Source organism: Thunnus maccoyii, chromosome 10, assembly GCF_910596095.1.
Source record: "Thunnus maccoyii chromosome 10, fThuMac1.1, whole genome shotgun sequence".
In the NCBI taxonomy this organism is placed as follows: domain Eukaryota; kingdom Metazoa; phylum Chordata; class Actinopteri; order Scombriformes; family Scombridae; genus Thunnus; species Thunnus maccoyii.
The window spans coordinates 30,518,449-30,540,195 of NC_056542.1; the positions used below are offsets into that span (position 1 = coordinate 30,518,449).

The 21,747-nt window shown below is 39.2% G+C and overlaps 1 protein-coding gene across 1 annotated transcript; it reads left to right on the forward strand.

Moving 5' to 3' along the window:
- The first annotated feature begins 54 nt into the window (after positions 1-54).
- abhd5a (abhydrolase domain containing 5a) lies at positions 55-14,861 on the forward strand. Its single transcript, XM_042423400.1, has 8 exons — positions 55-192; positions 3,980-4,060; positions 4,288-4,373; positions 5,626-6,001; positions 9,429-9,583; positions 10,183-10,294; positions 10,476-10,662; positions 11,898-14,861. Exons 1-8 carry the CDS (start codon positions 161-163, stop codon positions 11,985-11,987), a joined length of 1,119 nt encoding a protein of 372 aa, XP_042279334.1. The 5' UTR covers positions 55-160; the 3' UTR covers positions 11,988-14,861.
- The last annotated feature ends 6,886 nt before the right edge of the window (positions 14,862-21,747 follow it).

Sequence of the window (21,747 nt, forward strand, 5' to 3'; positions counted from 1 at the left end):
TGAGCGGCGACAGACGCGTCGTGTGTGCGCCTTCGAGGTAAAGAAGTCACCGCTCGGTGGAGTTATCTTAAACAACAAATCTAATGTCCTCAACCGGCCCTACGTCAGAGTCTCTCAGACCACGTGACTGCGTGAAGCATCAGAGAGTGTTTGTTACAGTATGGCCGAGCAGGCGGTGACAGCGAACGCAGGGTGAGTATTTCCTTTAACTCACCTCAGCCTCTGTTTGTGACAGTATGCGCTGTAATACAAGAGATACTCAACAACTCATATCTGTTGGCTTTCTTCTGATATTGTTATTTGGTGTAACTCCCTGCATGTTGTTGTCATCTATTATTGTCAAAAGTCAGACTTATTCATGTAGACACTCTCATAAACATGGACGGTCAGTTGCAGGGTTATTGCGAAAACATTCTACTGTTACTACATACAGTCAATACTGTCAATAACACTTCATACAGAGAAAATCTAGCCATGCAGTTATCATAAAGAGACAAAAAAACAGTTGACTGTTGCAATGTTTTATATCAACAACAACAACAAAAAAAAACTCCACACAGTGAACCGGCCAATGGTTTGCGCTACGCTTTTAAACAGACCAGACCTACAGGCAGGTTACATCACATGATCGGAAAATGTCCACAGCTTCAGCTGTCGGTCTTACACAAAACATAGAGTACATCTCAAGTCCCTTAAATTGCATCAAAGTTTCCCTCACGTGCGTCCTTACTTTGCGTCTTAAGCTTCATTTATACTCCCGAGCGGACGCGCACACGGACAGCTGCGGACAACACGGACGGATAGTTAAGGATGCATGGAGAGACGCAAGGAAAAGATGCGAGGAGAGAGGAAATATACGTTTTTAGAGAAATTAGATGTCTTTTCCTCTGAAGTGTCAGCGGCGTCCGTTTCTGGTGACGGCGGGAGCTGATCACAGCTGGATCAGCTGTCAGTTGGCTTTAACAGCTGTAGACTCTTGATGGAGTTTGTCTGCACACATGTGCACTGTGCTAATACTAATAAAGTGCAGAGTTATCACTGCCAAAGCAGCTGTGCAACTCATATCAAACCCGACGCTCAGGAATTTTCAGCCTCACATTAGACTGAATGGAAATGAAGATAACTGATGTGAAATACAAATGTATTTTAATGTGTTTCTTGCTGAGAGACAGACTCTCCCTACTTGAACTTTATCCATAATAACAGTTAATGGGGGAAATAACAGATCATGAAAAGAACAATCTTTCTAATAAATGAAGAAAGTTGTTTATGGTTCTTTTGTTGATCAGACCGACAATTAACAGATTTATAATTATAGTGAATCAGAAAACAAATAGAATATAATACACAATAAAATAAAAATACACATCAGTTTACTGTTAATTGTCTTCACTGCTGTATGAAACTGCAGTGATGTTGTAATATATCAGATCAGTCTGATCAGCAGCAGCATCCAATCAATAACTGATAATCAATAAGGGGGCGTGTCAAAGATTTCCGTGAAGGCTGCTCTCGTGTATCCTCGCTCGTGGCTCCTCAGAGATCCTTCCTTCTCCTCGGAGCAGATATAAAAGCTACGGATGAATAGTATTTTTTTTGTTTAAGAAGGTTCCTAACTGAGTGAAATAACGGAAGTATCTTAGTGGCAGCCATGATAAGAGCTGGTCGAGTTTCCTTTTTTCATTTTTAAATCTAATGATGCATTATTGTTGTGTAAGACAAAACAACAGCAATGTTCTGTGTAGAAACACATTAGATATGCAGGAACAATTTCAGTTATGCTTTGATAGTATGTTCAGTTGAAGATGTCCTGTGATCTATGTCCAAAACAAATATCAGCATCTCTTAACATGAACACAATTCCATGAGCCTCCGAAGTCATATCCTCCTCCTATGAATGTTTATTGGGTTTTACTGTCAGGTGAGCCACACAGCAGCAGCCAGCTCCATTTCGCCCATTTTGCTGTAAACCTCTGATACTCACCAGCTGCCCTTTATAGGCCACCAGTTGAAGATATATACTACTCAGTTGGGTAGATGGGTTATTGGCCAATTGTTAAGTGCAGTAGTGTTGATTGATTATCTGATAGTAATATCTTTGGAGAATCAACTATTTTATCACATTACACATCCACAGCCTGTATCAACCATAACAACTTCAAAGCAAAATCAAATCAACATTTCAAGGTGTTTACTGAGTTGTGTGATGGTTCTTAAGCATTTATAACAGATTATAATCAGCATATTAACTGTAACACAGAAGTCTGTCTTTCAAGAAAAGTGACATGAGACATTTTTAGTCAGATGATGTAGGTCTAACATGTTCTGTCTATCTTGGATACATTTATCATTTATTTTCATACAATAATTGGGATTCTGGAGGGTGAGTGTGAGCAAGCATTCTCAGTGTGACCATGTCGTTTCAGTTTTGTGACTGGTAGTCTATATTCCATTTTTTTAATTCAGTTCCGACCTTGGTATGAAGTAATATTTTCACCATGTTGTCCACGTTTATATAGCCTGCATGAAACAACATGGTAAGAATGACCAGACGAAGTATCTAAGATGCACTTTTTGTAGTCCATCTTCAGAACATTGTAGTTTCACCACAGCAGACCCACATCAATAACATCCACCATCGCATAATTACATAGCCCAGTGTAAGTGCAGTCAGATTCTCTCGGTTGTCTTTTCCTAAATCCTTATGAATTCTCCTTCACATCTTTCCATGACCTCGTGACGTCTTCCATCAAGGTCAAGGAAAAGTGGTTAGGAAAAGACGATACAACATAGCCTACTTTTCGACCACAGCTAAGAGTTTTGAGATGGCTGGATGTATAAAGAGAACTGGATACAGCGTCGGAGGCAGGGCCTGTTAATTCCTATGAAAGTTGCTCAGTGGCGCATGAAGCCAAAAAAGTTCGACTTCCGCGTATTAAGTTACCTGGATCATTGGGCCCACAGAGCAAGCACACTAGTGACCTTCGCTGGCCGAGCCGGCTACTTCTGGTTTAGTCCTCCAGCTAACTTGAATGTGGATAAAACAATAAAATCGTGCAGCTCTTTTAGATTTTCGAAATGTGATCAGACTTAACGGATCAAATTCTGATTGAGAGACAAGTCATTTTGCAGGGGTTGTGATGCTCAAAAAAATGTATCTGCTGATTTACAGACATCTCTTTCACAATGTAAGTCTATGGGAAAAAGTCTTTGTGGGCCCAATAGCGTCACGTGATGTTGTAATTACACGGTTTGGCCACTATGTCAAATTGGCTTCACAGCCCGGTGCTGGTCCTGGGGTTTGGTAGTGACGGACTCAAATCCTGTAATGAAAAGATGTACCCATAGGCTAGCAAGACAACACAGAACCACCTACTGCATAGTAAAACATCCTGGAGGCAACATCACTGTTCACTACTTGAACATGGCAACATAAACTTAGTTTATTTAATTTATTTCAGGAACCTTAATGTACAGAAAATCAAAATCTTAAACCTGTGACACAAAATTGGATGATGTTGTAGAGCTCCCCCTAAATTTCCTCAAAGTAGGCTCTCTGGGGAACTCATGTCCTTTTAAGCTCCCCCGTATTTCGAACCCTGTTAAACACACACACACAGGTGAACATGCAGCCCAGAGTTATTTACCTGTGTTGTCAGGCTAAACAGGTTTATTGCCCCTCCTGTGTAAGAGAGCTCAAAGATAGTGTTCTGACACTTTGACCTGTGTTCATTTGTAAATGATTTTATTTATGTGCCATAAATATTGGTTGAGAGAAGATAACACAGTCTGAACATTATGCACATTGCTGTTTAGTCAGAGCATTGATATAGTAGGGTTTTTTCTCCTGTTAAATACATTTGTCTTAGACTGACAATTATAATTTACCATCGCAGAAAACTATGTCTTTTCTCCCAGAGCAGACAGTCAGTGATCTTTGCTCTTATCCACTTTTTGTTTCATTCTGTTTTGGCTCCAGGGCTGTTGAGAAAATGCTGTCTGTTGTTGGTGCTCACAGTGTGTTCAGCAGTGTGCGGGGCTACGTGGACACCACAATGAGGTAAGTCTCATCTCTGACCATCCACAAACTGTACTCTTTAAAGTCCTGGGCCGTCACGAACACTTTTTAACTTGTACCCTCTCTCCATGTATATTTTTTCCGTTTCTGTCGAAATGCATTCTTTACGTATAATCCCACATTGCATTAACTCCATGTCCCTTCTGAAGTTTGTGAGGATGAAGCTCATATACCTGATGATTGAAGTGGAGTTTTTCCTCTCTGTGTAGGTGGTGCTGGATCCCCAACTGGCTGCCGTCATGGTGTCCCACCTCTCAGAGCCAGCTGAAGACCGCAGAGGACAGGATGCTACAATGTAAGGATCAAGCTACTCTGTCTTCTTCTCAAACATTTAGTCCTTTACCTCGTATGAGTGTTGGAGTGTGAGAGTGTTATTAACGAGAGAAGTAATAATAATAATAAGAACTTATTTTCTACATATAAAACTATATATAAAAGTGTTGTCATACACCCACAAGCCAGTTACACCACCAGCTGTTCCAAAGTTCAAATATAGCCTAACATGTTTACTAAGTGGAGATTAATGCATCACTATACAACCTCATAAAAAAGTTCTTAGAGATAAGTTGTCTCTAAATATTTACATTTCCTTATTGCGATGTGTTTAGATTGAGTAAAAGAATAAGGAATATAGTCAACATATCTGACCTGACACATTACTGTACATTACACTTCACAGAAGAAACACAATATACCTCTAAATTACAGTTATGCAATAACGTCATGCCTGTAGTACTGGACTAAATTACCAAATGATGTCAGTTTGATTACCATCATCAGATGTTTCCCTCTAACTGTAAACTGCATGAATACTGCTAATTCTGAAACACACACATTTCTCCAGGTATGCAGTTCTAAGTAAAACAAAGACAAACCTACATTCACAAAGGACTGGCAGTTAAATTTATTTTATCTTTTGGCCCCTAAAACTGTTATTTGTTATTGCTTTTTCCACAAAAAAAAGTATAATTACCACATTAAAATCCTTAAAATAGCATTCTCATTTAAAATTCCAGAATTTATGAATATGCAAATTTTATTAATTTTAAAAGTTTAACTGCTGGACACAAGAGGTCTCTTATCTCACTGTGTAGTCCATTCTCAGTGTATGTACACTGGAGGCTTCAGGTTTCCACATTACACTTCCGTATGTTGAATATTGGACCAGGATTGGCTTCCAAACTAGTTGTGATGTCTTAAAATCTGGTTTTTAATGAGCTCAGAGAAACTTTCCACTTTGAGCAGATGAATGTGAAAACAGCCTCCTTTTGTTAAACTCTACACATACATCATTCTGCACAGTGAGGCCTAATCATCCAACTGTAGGAACAAGATGAAAAACATGTTTTTGAGTGGTAATGGTGCAGCCTGTTTTAGTAAATCACTAGTTTGAAGCTAGTTAGTAGTCACTAAGAACAAAGGAGAGACTTTACACACAAACAGTCCTGTTTATTTCTCTCTTTCAGTTAAAAGAAATAATCACAAAATTGCTGTTACATTTCTTTTTCAGGCCTACACTCTAATTTCTCTGTTCTCTGTCTTTACAGGTGTAAACAGCACTTTTACCAAACAGTACATCCCCATCTCCAATGGCAACCTGCTGTGGACTTTAACCTTTAGCTCTGACAGTGTGAAAAACAAAACCCCCATGGTTCTGCTCCATGGTTTCGGAGGTGGTGTGGGCCTCTGGGCTCAGAACCTCGATGCTCTGTCCCAGCGTCGGCCCGTCTTCGCTTTTGACCTGCTGGGCTTCGGCCAGAGCAGCCGGCCCGTGTTCTCCTCAGATGCCCAGGAGGCGGAGGACCAGTTTGTGGAGTCCATAGAGCAGTGGAGGGCCAAAATGGGTCTGGAGACCATGGTACTGCTGGGACACAACCTGGGAGGATACCTGGCTGTGTCATACGCTATTAAATATCCAAGCAGGTGAATGCAGATTATGGGATTTATCTTATCTTACTGTAGGGCTGTGTTGTTTTTAATTTAAAAGGGATCTTTATTCCTTTGGTGCTGATCTTGTTGATATGAGCTGCATTGAGTGCGATGAATATTTAACCAGGGGCAAAGCATCAGTCAGGGAATGTGGATGTATCTGAAACATCCAGCAGTTAAACCTTTTGTGATATTTTATGAAGCTCAACTTGAGTTTTTACCAACTTACTTCGTTAGAATCATCTTATAGGTAAGTGAAGGTAAATTGATTATCTTTGGGTTTTGGACTGCTAGCAGGATAAAGAAAGTGGTTTAGTATTATTAAGATGTATTACAAATGTAATGTTTTCATAGTTTTGGCCATCATTCCTATTAATAGTAATGTGAACATTGTCTAATCTGCTGATCAAGACCATGTGATACTGTCAGTGAGTAAGTCAACCTTGAGTGGATATTGTTTTGTCATTGTTTCCAAGGTCAAGAATGAATTGTCAAGCTCAACTTTTAGGCAAACATGGACGAGAAGTCCTAAAAGAAGTCCTCAAAATAACAAAAAGTTTGAACATATACAGCAAATTTAATCTGCTGATGAAGCCAGTGTGATGCAGTCAAAAGCTCTAGAATAAGAGAATACACGGACCTTAAGTGGAGGTTGTCTTGTCAAGTTGTAAAAAAAAAAAAAAAAAAAAAAAAAAAAGAATTAATTTTAACCACTGCTGTTGATAGAGGAAAGAACTAAGGAAGCTGCACAGAAGGAGAAAAATGTTACTTTACACTAAAGAGTGTTTAAATAATGATTCTGCCCTTTTAGTGTTAACACGACTGTAGCAAAACATGCCAGCATCTTTACAGGATAGAGTTGTAGCGGTGTGCCTGTAGGTGCTGGCAGCTAGAGATAACAGCAGTGTCCTCCAAGCCTCTCTCCTCCCACTAGCCTGTATCTTTCCTGAATCTCCAACTCCCAGCTTCCAGCAGGCACCCTGCTCACCCCGAGGGACGTCTGATAAAACGTCCTCAATCCTTTATCACCCTCCTTCATCAGTAACGCTAAAAAAATCCTTCTTCCTGTCCTCTTATTTTTATCTCATTGTTCCAAATGGCCTTTAAGTTATAACAGGATCAGGATCACTTTTGGTCAGGAGCATACAATGTTTCCTTATTTAAGCTGAACTGTGCTCATTGTTCATGTTATTGCCTAAAGAGAAAGCCTGCTGTTTACTTGCAGAACAACATCATAGATTACAAGTTGAGATCCGAAAAGCAATTTGTACTGTGTGTAATGTTGGACAGTGTGGTGCAGTTGGCTCAGATTTTTGATGGTTTCTGGTGCACTGGCAGTGTGTCCATGATGCTTGCTTGTATGCAGGCAAAGTTTCCATTCTGCTACAACCAGGACTGTGTGGATAGATATGGAGGTACTTTTGTGTCTTTGTTATGCAATCAAACAGAATAGGTTTGAGAGCAAGACTGTCAACTCTGCAATCAAAAAATTACAAGTAAAATAAATTTGTGATTTAAAATGCAAATCCAAAAATTTTGTTTGCAAATCCAAAAATGCTCATTTACTAACTGTGGATGTTGCCAAGCTGTCACTCCGATCAAGACTGGCCAATAGAGACATCTCTTACATCTTTCAGCATAGGTCCCGCCCACAAGATTCAGCTCAACAGCAAGCAAAACTTTTGATTCGCATTTTAATCAGAAATATATTTTACTTGCAATAAAACATTTTTTGATTGCAGTGTGGATAGTCTTGCTCTCAAATCTGTTTTTTGATTACAAACCTATTCTGTTTGATTGCAAAATAGAAACACAGAAGTGCCTCCATAGATAGAGAAGATGAATGTAGTTTTTCAATTTTTCTGAAAGGACAAATTTTAGTTTCACAACTTTGATCTTATCTTTGTAATTATTTTCAGTGTTTATAACTTTGTACTCTCATCATCAGCTGCTGAGGTGACATCACTACGACAACATCCAACGTGGAAACACGAGTCAGACAATCAGACAGGTCATAAACAAGATTATCTAAACCACTTTATCTGGAGGTGAAACTGAAAGAGATTGTGTAGGATAACTGTGTGTAATATGTTAAAACCAAAGCTGAACCAGTAAGCCAGTCTATAAACTGTAATCATTTTACAGTCTGTTTCTTCTTCCTAATAAGTTTGACTAACTTAGGGGTTTGTTTCTATTCTGTCTGATCATCTGACTGCTCGTGTTTCTTGCTTCGTCTAACTTCTATGAAAGATGTAGCCGTGTTCCCAAAAAAATTAATGATGTATTACATAATCACAGGAAAACATTCAAAGAACAACAAACAAGGAGATAAAGGAACAACAGCATAAATGGTACAGCACAGTAAAGAATATTATATATTTAAAAACAAAAGAGAGAAGATAGGGAAAATAAATAAACACATCCATGTAAAAAATTAAATGAAGATGAAAGGTTGACATGTTTTAACTCTTAGTACAACGGCAGTAATCAGACTTTTGTGGCTCTTCATTTAGCTTAGAGTACACTTGGCTTTGGATCTCTGAAAAGAACATCAGCCAACTAGTTTTGGATTTAGATAATTTGCATTTGTGGATATAAAATTTAGCTATCAAATTATGAAAATTGACAATGTACTGAAAAGCACCAAACTGTGTTGTCACTATTTACTGCCATTTACTTCCATCACTGCAGTAAATTGAGAGGTTAAACCAGGTCAACAAAAACAAGATTTTCAGCTGTTGTTAATATATTACTACATCCTATACTTCTTTGTTTGGGCAATCATTTCCTGTCAGTTATGATAGCATTTAACTTATCAGATGGACTGTAGAGATGCAGACTATGTGGCATTCCCTCTGATACAGAGTCTATCAGGGCAGCAACGTAAGAGATCAGTCAGGTTATAAACAACTCCCCAGTTTAATTATATCACCTAAACCATTTACTTGGGAATGAAAGCGACATTAAACTTTAAAGTTAAAAAACATTGTCTATTGTCAGTATTCATTAGATCTTGCAGCGCAGCGGTCTGGTTCCAATTTAAACTATAGTACTTAGTGTAGCTGTGGGAACACATAGTTTAACAATGAAAAAGACAATTGTAACACATTTATTTTCACTTCTTGCCTAATTGGATTAATCCTCAGTGTTTTTACAATTTGTCTGATCATCTGAATGCTTGTATTACTTGGTCTAATGGACAGTATTATGATGAAGTTCTTACAGTGTAAAATGTTATCATAACCAAAATAGGTGATGGCCAAAGACCCAGGTTTTAAGTTATGGTGAAAGACATTTTACAGTTTTAAGCATTCTATGGCTCTGTTTTACTCATTTGATGTATACATCCAGTAACAGTACTAACAAAACATTATATAACCCAAATGTCTGTGTATGTTATTTCTTCATCTCTGGCCTACAGAGTAAAGCATATAGTCCTGGTGGAGCCCTGGGGTTTCCCCGATCGTCCAGACACAGCAGAGGCGGACCGTCCCATCCCGGTGTGGATCAAAGCTCTCGGAGCCATGTTCAGTCCTTTCAACCCCCTGGCTGGCCTGAGACTTGTTGGACCACTGGGTAAGACTGAAGCAATAAGGTGGTGAAAGATAGCACAGTAGCTCAGTGCTGGCAGCAAAGACACACTACTTGTTTTGAGTAATTAGATTGAATGAGATTTTAATGATCCCTGACAGAAAACTGGGTGACGGCCACAGCACAACGGGATAAACAGAAGAAAAACAGAGCTACAATTGAAAGCAGAGGGAATAGAGAAGTGTTAAGCATAACAGAACTGACTGTTACTCTAGTTAACTTGCGGAGAACTACTACATATGTGAAAAAAGTATTTGTAAATGTAATAAAGAAACATAATTTTACAAGTAAGCATGTACACTATTGTGAGTCCTTGTGAAGCTGAAAATGTTTTCTAACTATACTCAAGGTTTCCTTCTTATAGAAAGTAGTTTATATGATGAGCACATGATTTAATTGCACCAAAGATGATTTTAAATATACTGGTCCGGACTTTGAACAGATTAAATCAAACCATAGTTCCTGTGTGCTCTCCAACCTACCACATTGTTCATAATCATGTAAAATATAATGAAGCCGCCTCATCTCTTAATGGCTACCTGACTGGTTTTGACACTTGAGCGTCTCCTCTGTGGCCCCTGCAGGTCCCACTCTGGTCCAGACTCTGAGACCCGACTTCAAGAGGAAGTTCTCCTCCATGTTTAGTGACAACACTGTCTCAGAGTACATCTACCACCTGAACGTGCAAACCCCGAGGTCTGTCTGTGTCAGTCTCCCTGTCGAACCTCATTATCGCTGCTCATCTTAATGACTGCGATGACAGCAGTGTGTTCTTCGCTGCTGTTGTAGTGATTTGAGATCTTTAGTGTCTCACATTACTCCTTGTTATTAGCAAGGGCTGACCTGTGCTGAGTCATGTTCTTCTGTGTCACCACAGTGGGGAAACAGCTTTTAAGAATATGACCATTCCCTACGGCTGGGCTAAGAGACCCATGCTGCAGAGGATGGACCAGCTCCAGCCCGCCATCCCCATCACCATCGTCTACGGCTCCCGCTCCAGCATCGACAGCAACTCAGGCAGCGTCATCAAAGAGACAAGGCCACGCTCTCGTGTGGAGATCATTGTAAGTTTCTGATGTACTGACTGTTCAAGGTTTTAATTGAATTAATTAACATTATACTTTGTACCCCATTATGAATTTCTCTTGCGTCATGATTCAGAGCTTTCAACCACATCTCACAGTATTGATTCATTTTTTAAAAATGCTTTATTTTATTATCATTCATATGTGATAGTATGTTTTAGGGTTTTTTGATGAATTTAGACTTTATTGGCAAGGTTTTGATTATTCTTGGAGAAAAATACTGACAATTACTATGTACTAGTGTTCCCACCAGCAGCGTTGGTGCATGTTCTGGTGTATTTGTATTTCTCATATAATGAATTTTAATAATTCCATAAGGGACATACAAACAATAAACACATAAGAAAGAACACTAATAACATAAAGAACTCAGCTTCCCAACTTCACAAACCCAGACAACACACCAACCACAGGTAATTGCAGACAACTATCCCAATCAATGCCTTTTACCAGGTAATGTTGATGTACAGTACCAGTCAAAGGTTTGGAGACACCTTCCCATTCATTTGAATGAGAAAGTATGACCAAACTTTTGACTGGTACTGTATAAGTAATGTTGATGCCATGCATGATAAGAAAACATTTCAGGGCAAAATAAAATGAAAAGAGGAGGATACGGATAGACTAACTATTCTGCTTCCCCTCAGATAAGCAGATACTCTAACTTGAGACAATGTAAAGGAATCTAAACTGGGCTAGTTATTGTAGCTTTTAGCAGGACTAATTTATGTTTCCTGATGTGTTACTTTTTTATCCATTATGATTTAGTTACTGACTTAGTAACTGAGTTTGTCATATCACATCAATTAGAAGTTGGAGCGTTTGTTTCTGAAAATCTCAATGTTGTGTCCTCTGTTCTAATTGACTGAGACATGTTTAAAGCTATTTAAAGGTGTCCAATCAACAAACGTGAACACATAACAGGTAAATATAATTTTGCCAGCCAAAAGATCAACATGCTAGCACTCAGTTGCTTAGCGACTGCATCATTAGCCGTTGTTGAAGATGTCCTATACTGATTGGTGATAAGACAATTGTTTTTATTGGGGTTTGTGGAAAATAATTGTTTCTTTCCACTGTTTTATGAAAGCAATATTTCATAATATTTTTTATTAATTCCAGTAAAAACTATACTCACTTCACTGCCTCTTTTGGCATATTGCCTCCTGTTCTTAATCGCCCTCTTCTCTTCCTGTGCTTCATCCTCCCTGCAGTCAATCCGTGGGGCTGGACATTACGTATACGCTGACCAGCCAGAGGACTTCAACCGCAGAGTTTTGCAAGTATTTGATAAAGTGGACTGAAGCAGGGATGAGCTAGCTTTCTGGACTCTGGAGAAAAAGGGGAGCGCCAATAACAGGCAAAACTTCAGCAGGCGGTGCCACAAGATCCCAGTCTCTCAAAGCAGGAATAAGGACTGTTTATTCATAAAAGTATCTAAAAGGAGCAGTGATCAGAGTTCGACTCATATGTCATGACACGCTGAAGTTCATATGTTATGTGATATTCAGTGATATTCTTAGAAACCTGGGGCCATATTCACAAACATTCTGAGAATCCTCTGAGAGCTCCTCAGTTAACCTAAACATTTCTAGCAAGGAATCCTCAAGTCCTCAATTTTCCTAAATCAAGGAGTGATTTAGGAAAATTCTCAGAGCACTTCTGAGCAAGGAAGGGACAGAAACCCTTACCTTAGTTAGGAGGTGTGGTTGACCCTGTTGCTAGGTATGACTCATTTTTTAAAATGTGATTGGTTCAAAAAAATAAAAAATAAAAATCACTCTAATGACAATGACAGAATGGCCAGTGAAATCAATAGGCCTAATCATAGAATTTATTCTCTATTAAGACATGGTGTAATTATAAATACTATTTTATGTAATGAACATCTCTGTTGAATAAATTGTGAGCCATTCTTTAAAAGTAGCCTGTGAAACATTTGAAACCACAGGCCTACTTGTGCAGTAGCCTGTTCATATGCTGATAGTTGTTACACTTATTTGCTTATATTTATTCACCATGCTGGTCATTTTAGTAGTTAATCCATTTGATATTAATGAGGGAAAATGGCTCAGCTTTAATCTATTTCTGTAATTGTTGGCCAGTCTATAGAAGTAGCAGTGTTGGTTGGCATGTAGATTTTTTTTTTTCCAGCTGCCAAATATCTTAGTGTTGTGATCACTTTCTGGCATTATAGCGTTGTCGCGTTGGGTGGGAGGTGTGAGCGCATCTTTAACGAGATCGACCACAAACATCCCTGCACCATCTTATCTGTAGTGTTTCATTAACTCACTGTCAATCAGCGTTTGGAGAATATTTCTCCTACCTCTTTGTCTTTCTATTTCTATTTTTCTCCTCTACTTTAGAAACTCTTAAGCCTCTTAAAAGTCCTCCTCCCTACTCCTAACAGTTTTTCACCTTAGGAGCTCTCTTTAGGGCGAAGATGCTTCGTGAATAACTTTTATTCTTACCAATTCTTAGAAAACGTCACAATTCTAATTTTCCTAGAATTTCGTCACTAGGAGTAACTCTTTGTACTAGAAAGCTTTATGAATACGGCCCCAGATGAATACAGGCCCTGAGATGACATCACAGTTCAAGTCCCCATTAAAATGCTTTTTAGCAGCATTCCCACACTGATGAATTGATGCCCATGGGATTGTATCACATGATTCCCTCACATTACATGTTTTAGCGCATAAACTCACATAAATTAACACACACACACACACAGGTGGTGTTGCAGCTTCTTGGTTAATTAATCTAAACAACAGTTATACTGTATTTTCTCAGAATTACCTCTCTCAAATGCAATGAAGAAAAGGAACATGGACAACCACAAAGCCTCAGCTTTTAGTGAATGTACATTATTGTCTATATGTGGCCTTTAATCACTCCTGTAGTAGGGTATCAAATTAGGAAAGTGAACACAAACTGACCCAAACATGCAACAATAACTTTTTTAAAAATATATTTTTTTATAATATGGAAATCCTTAAAAGGTAAATTGATATTATACACATATATTTTTGATAAAAAACACACTCACACTGAACATTTTAGAAGACTTATTTATAAGATATAAACATATGATACTTAGTCATGCTTTAAACGATATCAAACTGAAACAGAATCCGTGTTAGTGCATGATATCACTGCATTCAAAAGCTCACTTGCAGTGTCATGTATTTCCTGTACACAGTGCTCAACCTGTGGTTTGTGGTTTTTCCACATGATTCTGATACAGACAGGAAGCACTCTCTTCAGTACGTCACTGCATCAGCACCAGGAAGCAGCTATAGATTCATCCGCTACCAATAATCTATTCAAAGTCTGTCCCCTGGGGTAGAGCTGCTTGTTTTATTTGTTTGTGTGTTTGTTTCTTGCCTTTTCTGTCTAACTCAAATGTTCATTTCAGTTGCATTTTGGTTGTTGAAGAGCACAGGACCATATTTAGACTTAAACGCAGGTGCACAACTCCTGTACCTTTTTGATAAAGATACAAAAGTCATCATTACATCTTAAACCGGTGGAACATATCGTTTCATTCATCAGAGAAACCTGTCATGTACAAACTGCTGCTATTTTAATGTGCCTTTGTTTTCCTGTGACTCAAATATACAGTTTGCTCATCTGATGATGTGTGAACATTCAGAAGTACCATAGATCCTCTGCCGGGCAGTGATGACGCATGCAGTATTATTGTAACAATAATATGTAATATGTAACAAATGTGTGTTCTCTGCCTTTGTTTTTGTAATGTAACTCTCTTTAGTTTTTCTTGTCTTTTTTGCCTTCTTTGAGCTCTCTCAGTTCATTTTCTCTAAAATTAGCAATGTATATATAATATAGTTGGTTTTATTCTTTGTCACTTACTCATCGACTTTGAGCCAGCTGCTGTTCCACTAGTGTCTTTCTAAAGAAGTGAAATGTGTTGCTGGTGATTATATGATGATCATATTCTAAGATAAATGAGTGTCTACTACAGTCTGGCTTGCAAGTAGAATTAAAACCTTTGTGCCTTAAGTAATGATACATTTGTTAGCATACAACAAAACTACAGCTCCATTGGAAGTTTAATATCGATGTATTGATGTATTTATAACCACCAATGAGCTGACGAGCTGATGGCCGTCAAAGGTGTTGCCTGTATGTAAAACGGTGTTCATTAAAGGCCTCTAAAAACAAATATTTAATGAATGTTTTTGTCTTTTCATTTATCATCCACATTTAGACAAATAGTGTGAACTGCACAACACACTGTCAAGCAAGGTTATGATCCTGGGCTGGATTTTTGTTCATTTGCATCATTGCAGATTTCAATATGGTTAAAAAATTTAATCAAGACCTGGGAGTTGTATTAGGAGCTTACTAAAGTCTAAAATAAACAACACCTGGATCATGTCATCAGGGTCATCTCAGCGAGGGCATGGACACCACAGATCTACAACAGAAAGCCTGTGTTACAAACGGGTTAGGGTTAGGGTTTTAATGAAAGACACTATCAAGTTGCATTATGGGAAATGTAGGATCCAGTATTTTTGGGGCATGACACATTCAAGGGATGAAACTTTAGGATATCTTGGTCTCTGCTGTGTCAATTTTGATTGTTGTTTTTTTTAATCTGTCTCTTACAAGTCCCCTAACAAATGAAAGGTGCAATACAAAATCACAGGAGTACCTCTTTAAGTGCAGAGTGTCGATGAAAAATAATATATTCTGCGTATTAAAGAAACCAGTGCAAAGTGTAATACGCCACTAAATAGGTGGACTCAATGAAATCTCATACCATTCCTTTTCCTCTTCTGGTGCTATCTTACAAAGAATATATATTCAGGCCTATCCTAGTTTTTGTATGTTTAGTATGTTTTATGATTCTTGCATTGTTCAAATTAATTCATCCACAAAAATGATCCCTCTTGTGACTGCTCAGCTATTTCTACCATATTTTTAAATGTAAACACAAATATAATCTTTGCTATAGTATAACTATGGTCCACTTGCTTTTCTTTCTTCTATCACATATGAATAATGTAGCTCTAATTTGAGTTTGCATCATATGTGTAATCTGCCATGCAACATTTTCACACTGCTTCTCCCTCTCTTTTCTTTTTCATTTTAATGGAGCAAAGGTGACAGATGAATCAATATTTTTCCTCCAGCTCCCTTTATCATTTCAGAGCTGTCAGCCATCTGCCAGTGAGAGAAATGATTCCTAACCATTTGTGCTCAGCAAAGGGCCTCTGTAGCTTCACCTCACGGCCACTAGAGAGCACTCATATGTAGATGAGGAGATCAGCCCTCTCTTGCTCTTCACTTTTGTCTCCGCTCATTTCCACCTTTTTATTTCATCTGCAGAGCAAGCAGACTGAACAGACATGAGACGCTCATTGTTGCATGGCCAGATACAAATATATTTCCACTATGCCAGTTACCAAAAGGGTATCTGAGGATAGCGAGGAAGGAAAGTGAACATTGCTCTGAAACAGAGAGGGTTAGCTGGAGTGAGAATGTCAGGTAGATGACTGTTTTTTTTCCCCTCCTATGTTTCCATCCTAAGATCCCGGCCTCAACATTAACAGAGCTATCGATTGTAAAAGACATCCTATCTGTGTTTATTTTCTTCCTCTCTTTGATCGATAAAAGGGAAATATGCAAGCTCATGTGAAAGTATTTCCGAGTCGTATGGAACCGGTGGGGGCAGTTTTATTCCACTCAGCTGTTTGGAGAATGATTGAGATGGGTGTAATGAAGTTTCCTCTCGGTGGTACTTTGCAGTCGCTGTTGATTAGCCCTGAAAACAGAGGGAATCTCATTCATTTCATTAAGAAACTTTATCAGGACTATTTCATCATACAAGATAGCAGCTTCATAACGAGATTGTATCTGGAGCCTCAGTTGACTGTTTACACCTGAAAATGCATCCCCATCCATAGAGACTGCAAAACCGGACCTTTCCTATGTGGTTTATCTGTGGCATTAGTTGGATATCAAGCAATTAACTCAGAGCACACCTCAGGGTACACACTGTAAAGCTACAGTAATGCCATCCTTCTCAGACACAAGACCATAAAACACAACATGGCAGGGTGGGGCTACTACAGCCCTGTGAGTCACTCCACTGCCTGACTGATGAATCACAGGACTGATTACTGGAGCAGGAGTTTTAAAACACTCTTCCAGACAAGCTCAAATCAGATGAGAGAGCATCATCATCATCAGAATATCAGGTTCAAATGAAGCCCACTGGTCCTCTGAGGTTATAAACCAGCAGGTATGGAGGCGCAGTGGTAGCAGATAATATATCTGAATACTGGTGCCATCCGAGAGAGCGGTGCAAAGCGCTGCAGTTTCAGTCGTTTACATACTGTCTGTTTTGCTGTGTCATGCCTTGAAGCCTCTCCAGCGGACAGCCATCTAACAGCTTCTGTAACATGCAGATCTGAGCCACAGTCAGTCTGCTCTTCTTCCCTGTGATGTGACTCACTGGAAATGTACAGGTCCAACACTCACATGAGAGGACAGAACTGATATGAACATGCATGCGGCCTGATCTTTTTCTCTACTAGCTAATCCCACAGTAACCACAGTTAGCCAGTCTGATTACATCGAACAATGTGTGCACTGCAAAAAACCTGCATTTTAGCAATGAGTCCCCTATATCATGTTTCCTTAAAAGTACTCCAATTTAAAATTTCACTCGTATAAAATTGTTGGACTCATGATGGACTGTTTAAAAAAAAAAGGATCAAAATCGATGCAGCAGAACCAGAGATATCCTCATGTTTATTCCATATCATTTTTTTTCCTTGTCAAAAACTGCCGCCTGCATTACCCACAATCCAACTCAATTACAAATAATTCAGCAGAGTGTGTTTTCTTACACAGAGTAACTCAAGCTGTCATACTGGATTACATTTGCATTTGACTGCTAATCTTTTAACCATCACTGAGGACGCTGTAATGCAGATGTAGTGCTTGATTCTGTTTCTACTTCACCTTAGCAAAAATATTTCTCAACCTTGGCGTTGGGACACCAAGTGGGATCACCTGATATGCAAATGGTGTTGCAAGAAATTTGCTAAAAACAGAAATAGATTTTTTGACTCGGCAATGAACCCATTCAACTAAGATTCGAGCTGATTGAGCTATCATGTGAACTCAATAAGATGTTTTGGTTTGGAGCAAGTGGGGATTGGCAAATCTGCTACTGCACACTCGACAACATATGGTTCCTTTCATAAGCACTTACTTACTAGATATTTTCTGATATTAATATATTTCATAATATAGCAAATGTATTCAAAACCCTGATGATATTCTAAAGTGGATGTTCAAACCAATGAACTGTGCTTCACTGTTTAGAACATTAGCTTAACTAAATTAGTTTTTTTGTTACAACTTTAAATCATTAATTTTGACAGCAGGAATTTGTAGACCGATATCCTAACAAGATTATATAATTGCAATATGAATCAGGTTAAACTCAATAAACAATGAATTATTGCCCACCCACGTGGGTAAAATATAAGAATTTTACTACTACAAAAAATGGTTTGGTTATCATCGTTTGGAAATATACAAAAATTATACCCATACTCCCTCTCCATTCTTTGTTTCTTAGAAGAAGTCACATTGCACATGATTTTGGTTCTCCTTGTTATCCAGGCAGGGGTGCACAGGAGAGAGGATTTACAGTTAATTAGTGATTGACATATTTTATCAGGGTTTTAGGGTGTAATGCACAAATAATAAATAAGTAGGGTATTGAATGCTTGCAATGGCTAATGATTCTTTTATTTTTGAAAAGAGTGATGAATACCGAGTAACTTGTTTTTGAGTACAAAAACCAGGTATCTGAGTTGTAAATCTATGGCACCATTTTACCTCCATATATGAATCTGCTTCTAAATATACTCGTCTGTAACAATGACTCGGACAGTGAATGTGTCCAGTGCTGATATGAGTGAGCAGATGAGGAGGAGGAGGAGGAGGAATAGGGGCAGAGGGAGATGGAAGAAGAGGAGGAGGAGAAAGACCTTTACTCTGGAGCACAGACCAGGCCAGACCAGGCTCGTCTTGTCTGGGTTGCTAGGAGACCGGCGAGGCGCCTGATCTAATTTATTAAATTCAGCCTCTCGCCTCCTCTATATCTCTCTCTTTCTCTTCCTGTGTCTGTCTCGCTCACTCACTTTCGGCCTCCATGCTGTTTTCCCTATCTGCTGTTATCTTTCCCACCCTCTAAGGCGCTTATCTCCCTCCCTTCCTCTCCTCTGCTCACTCTTTCTCTGTTCCCCCTCACTCTATCAGGCGCTCCCCGGCTTCCTGTGTGTATGTGTGGATATATCTTTCTCTCTCTCTTTCCCATCCTCCTTCCATCTCAGACCTCAGACAGCGTATCCTCTCAGGCTGTGCAGCAGTGCCACCCCCATATCTTTCACACCGAGCCATGAGTACCACCCTCAGGCAGGCCAGACTTACCAAGCACACAAAACACACACACACACACACACACACACACACACACACACACACACACACACACACACACACACACACACACACAACCATTTAGACTGTGACTTTGTCTTGCTTTGCTCCTTGGAGTCTAGATTCATAAATGTTGATGCATCAGCCTTTCACTACAAAGCACTCTGCTGTGCCTATTGCCTGAATTATTCAACATCACTATGGCTATCTTCAACCCAATCAATGATCATTCACGTTCAAGATAATCGATAAAGGAGGAGGTATACACAGGGAATGCTTTTGAGTGCGTTGCCAAGGGATAAAGTTGTATTTTCTTCCCAGATGGAAACATATTGAGCGTATCAAAAACAACATGTATGCTCCATTGTCAGGAGTTGTCAGTGTTTCAGTTTCATTTAAACAAAAAGGGAGCAAACAGAATTAACAGCGTGCTGTTACAGTTCAGGGCTTACACCTAAAAACACAATTTCAGGTGGATTTAGTTGCACCAGCTAATCATTAATGCAAAACTAAGTTTGCGTGTAAAGTTCCTCCTGAGCTCTTAGTAACTACTAGACAGTTAACGATTGATTAACTAAATAAGCCTGCACAATTCAAACTTAAAGCGAGCCTTTACACTTTTGTGAACAGTGGCCACTCTGGCCACAAGTCACAATCAATGGTGCAGAGCTAAGTTGTAGCGTCGGTTCATGTCACCATGATGCCCAAGGTAAGAGGAAATGTTGATTGTTTACAATCTGCCTATTCACAGATCTTATTGCCATGCGTGACTGCTGGAGTCTAAGACCTCCATCTAAGACCAGACTGTGGTATGATTTCAAGATGGTCTTCCGTTACATCTTGGTTGTGGATAGAATAGTACTGTACAAACATGATCAGGACTAACTAACTAACTGAACGAGGTGTAAAGTCTGAGCAGTGTTTAACACCCAAAGGTAGCGCTGCTGCGAGGTTTAGTGTTTTTCGCTAAAAATAAAACAATGACTCACACAAAGTAATTCTGCTGTAGTTTATATTGCTTTTATATGAACAGCTGATGCAACAGGCTGGAATGTTTAGTTCAAGGTACAGTCTTTTGTCTTGTCAGTTTTCCCACCCGGTACTTCAGTAGCCTTAGTGGGAACTGTAAAGTGTATTAGAGTGTTTAAAAACTTGAGTGAATACGTGTGAAATCTAGGTCAGCAGTATATTAATATTCTTTTTTTGTTTTTTGTGCTGTTCAAGATGGTGGTCACGGAGCAGCTCCCATCACAGGTCAGCAAAGGTCATGACAAATGAAAGGCTGTGTGATGAGGGTACACTTGGAGCAGAACACATGTCACACACACACACAGACACACACAGACACAGTGTGCGTTCTCAGTTTCTCGCTCATTACTCTTACAGTCTCTTCAGTTCTTCAAAATGTCTTTAAGCATCAGTGGAAAAATCTGCACTGTTTCTCTCTCTGCCTCACACACACACACACACACACACACACACACACACACACACACACAAACCTGCCTCTGCACCTTCTCACAGAGCCGAGTATATATGTAATAATTGGAATCTACAGTCATAAAATGGAAAAGATGTACAAAGCATCACACTAAAGTCAGCCACAGTCACCCTCTGCATCCCGCTGCCAGGAAAGAAGACAGTTGCCCCCTGGGAAATGTGGTTCTTCTCATCATCAAGGGTGTAGTCGATCGTGACCTCAGCAGAATGAGATCAGTGGCTCCGCCGTGTGTGTGTAAGCCTCAGTCATCATTTTGTCAGCCACAGTGACACAGCAAACCGGGAGGTAGCAGGTTAACCAGAGGTGCTGCTCCCTACTCCCCACTCGCATCCCCGGATGAGATGGGTAGACTGAAAGCAATAAAAGACCATTAAAACGCTTGTTAAACCAGGATTTTTAGCTGTCCCTTTACCCATTTCATCCCACCCCAGCTTACGTCTTTATGAATCATCACCACCCTTAGGTGCTACTGTGTGTATGACAGAATCAGAGGGTGATGAAAAAGAGAAATAATACCCACCCACTGGTGTAATGTCTCCAGGCTTGAACAAAATTTAAATAAGATGTAGTAGCATGTGTAGGTGTGCTTCCATCTGTGTGTGTGTGTGTGTGTGTGTGTGTGTGTGTGTAATTGCTTATACTTTTTTCCATGTGTGTGCATGTGAGTGTTTGGAGATCTGAAAGTCATAAAGTGAGAATTGAACTGCTACGGACTAAAGGGAAGTGGAACCTTTATTATGGATATATTATCCTTTTCATTTTCAAACCTCTTCGACCTTTTAGAACTCCTGACATCAACATGTAGTCTTGCACATCTGTATCAGATGGAGATTAATCACGACGTGAATTGTCAGATATAGTATGACTGCAAAATAGGTGCTAGTAATTTAGTGACTAGTTAAAAGGAAGACAAGTATTTAAAAAAAGAATCATAGATGTTTTGTTGCCAAAGGTAGCCTAGAGATTGTTAAATTATGCTTATAACATAGTTCTATTGCATTTAGTGGGAGGAAGTGGTTGAATTGCACATTAGTGTTTAGTGACACAAATGAGGACGATGGGATGCAGTTTTA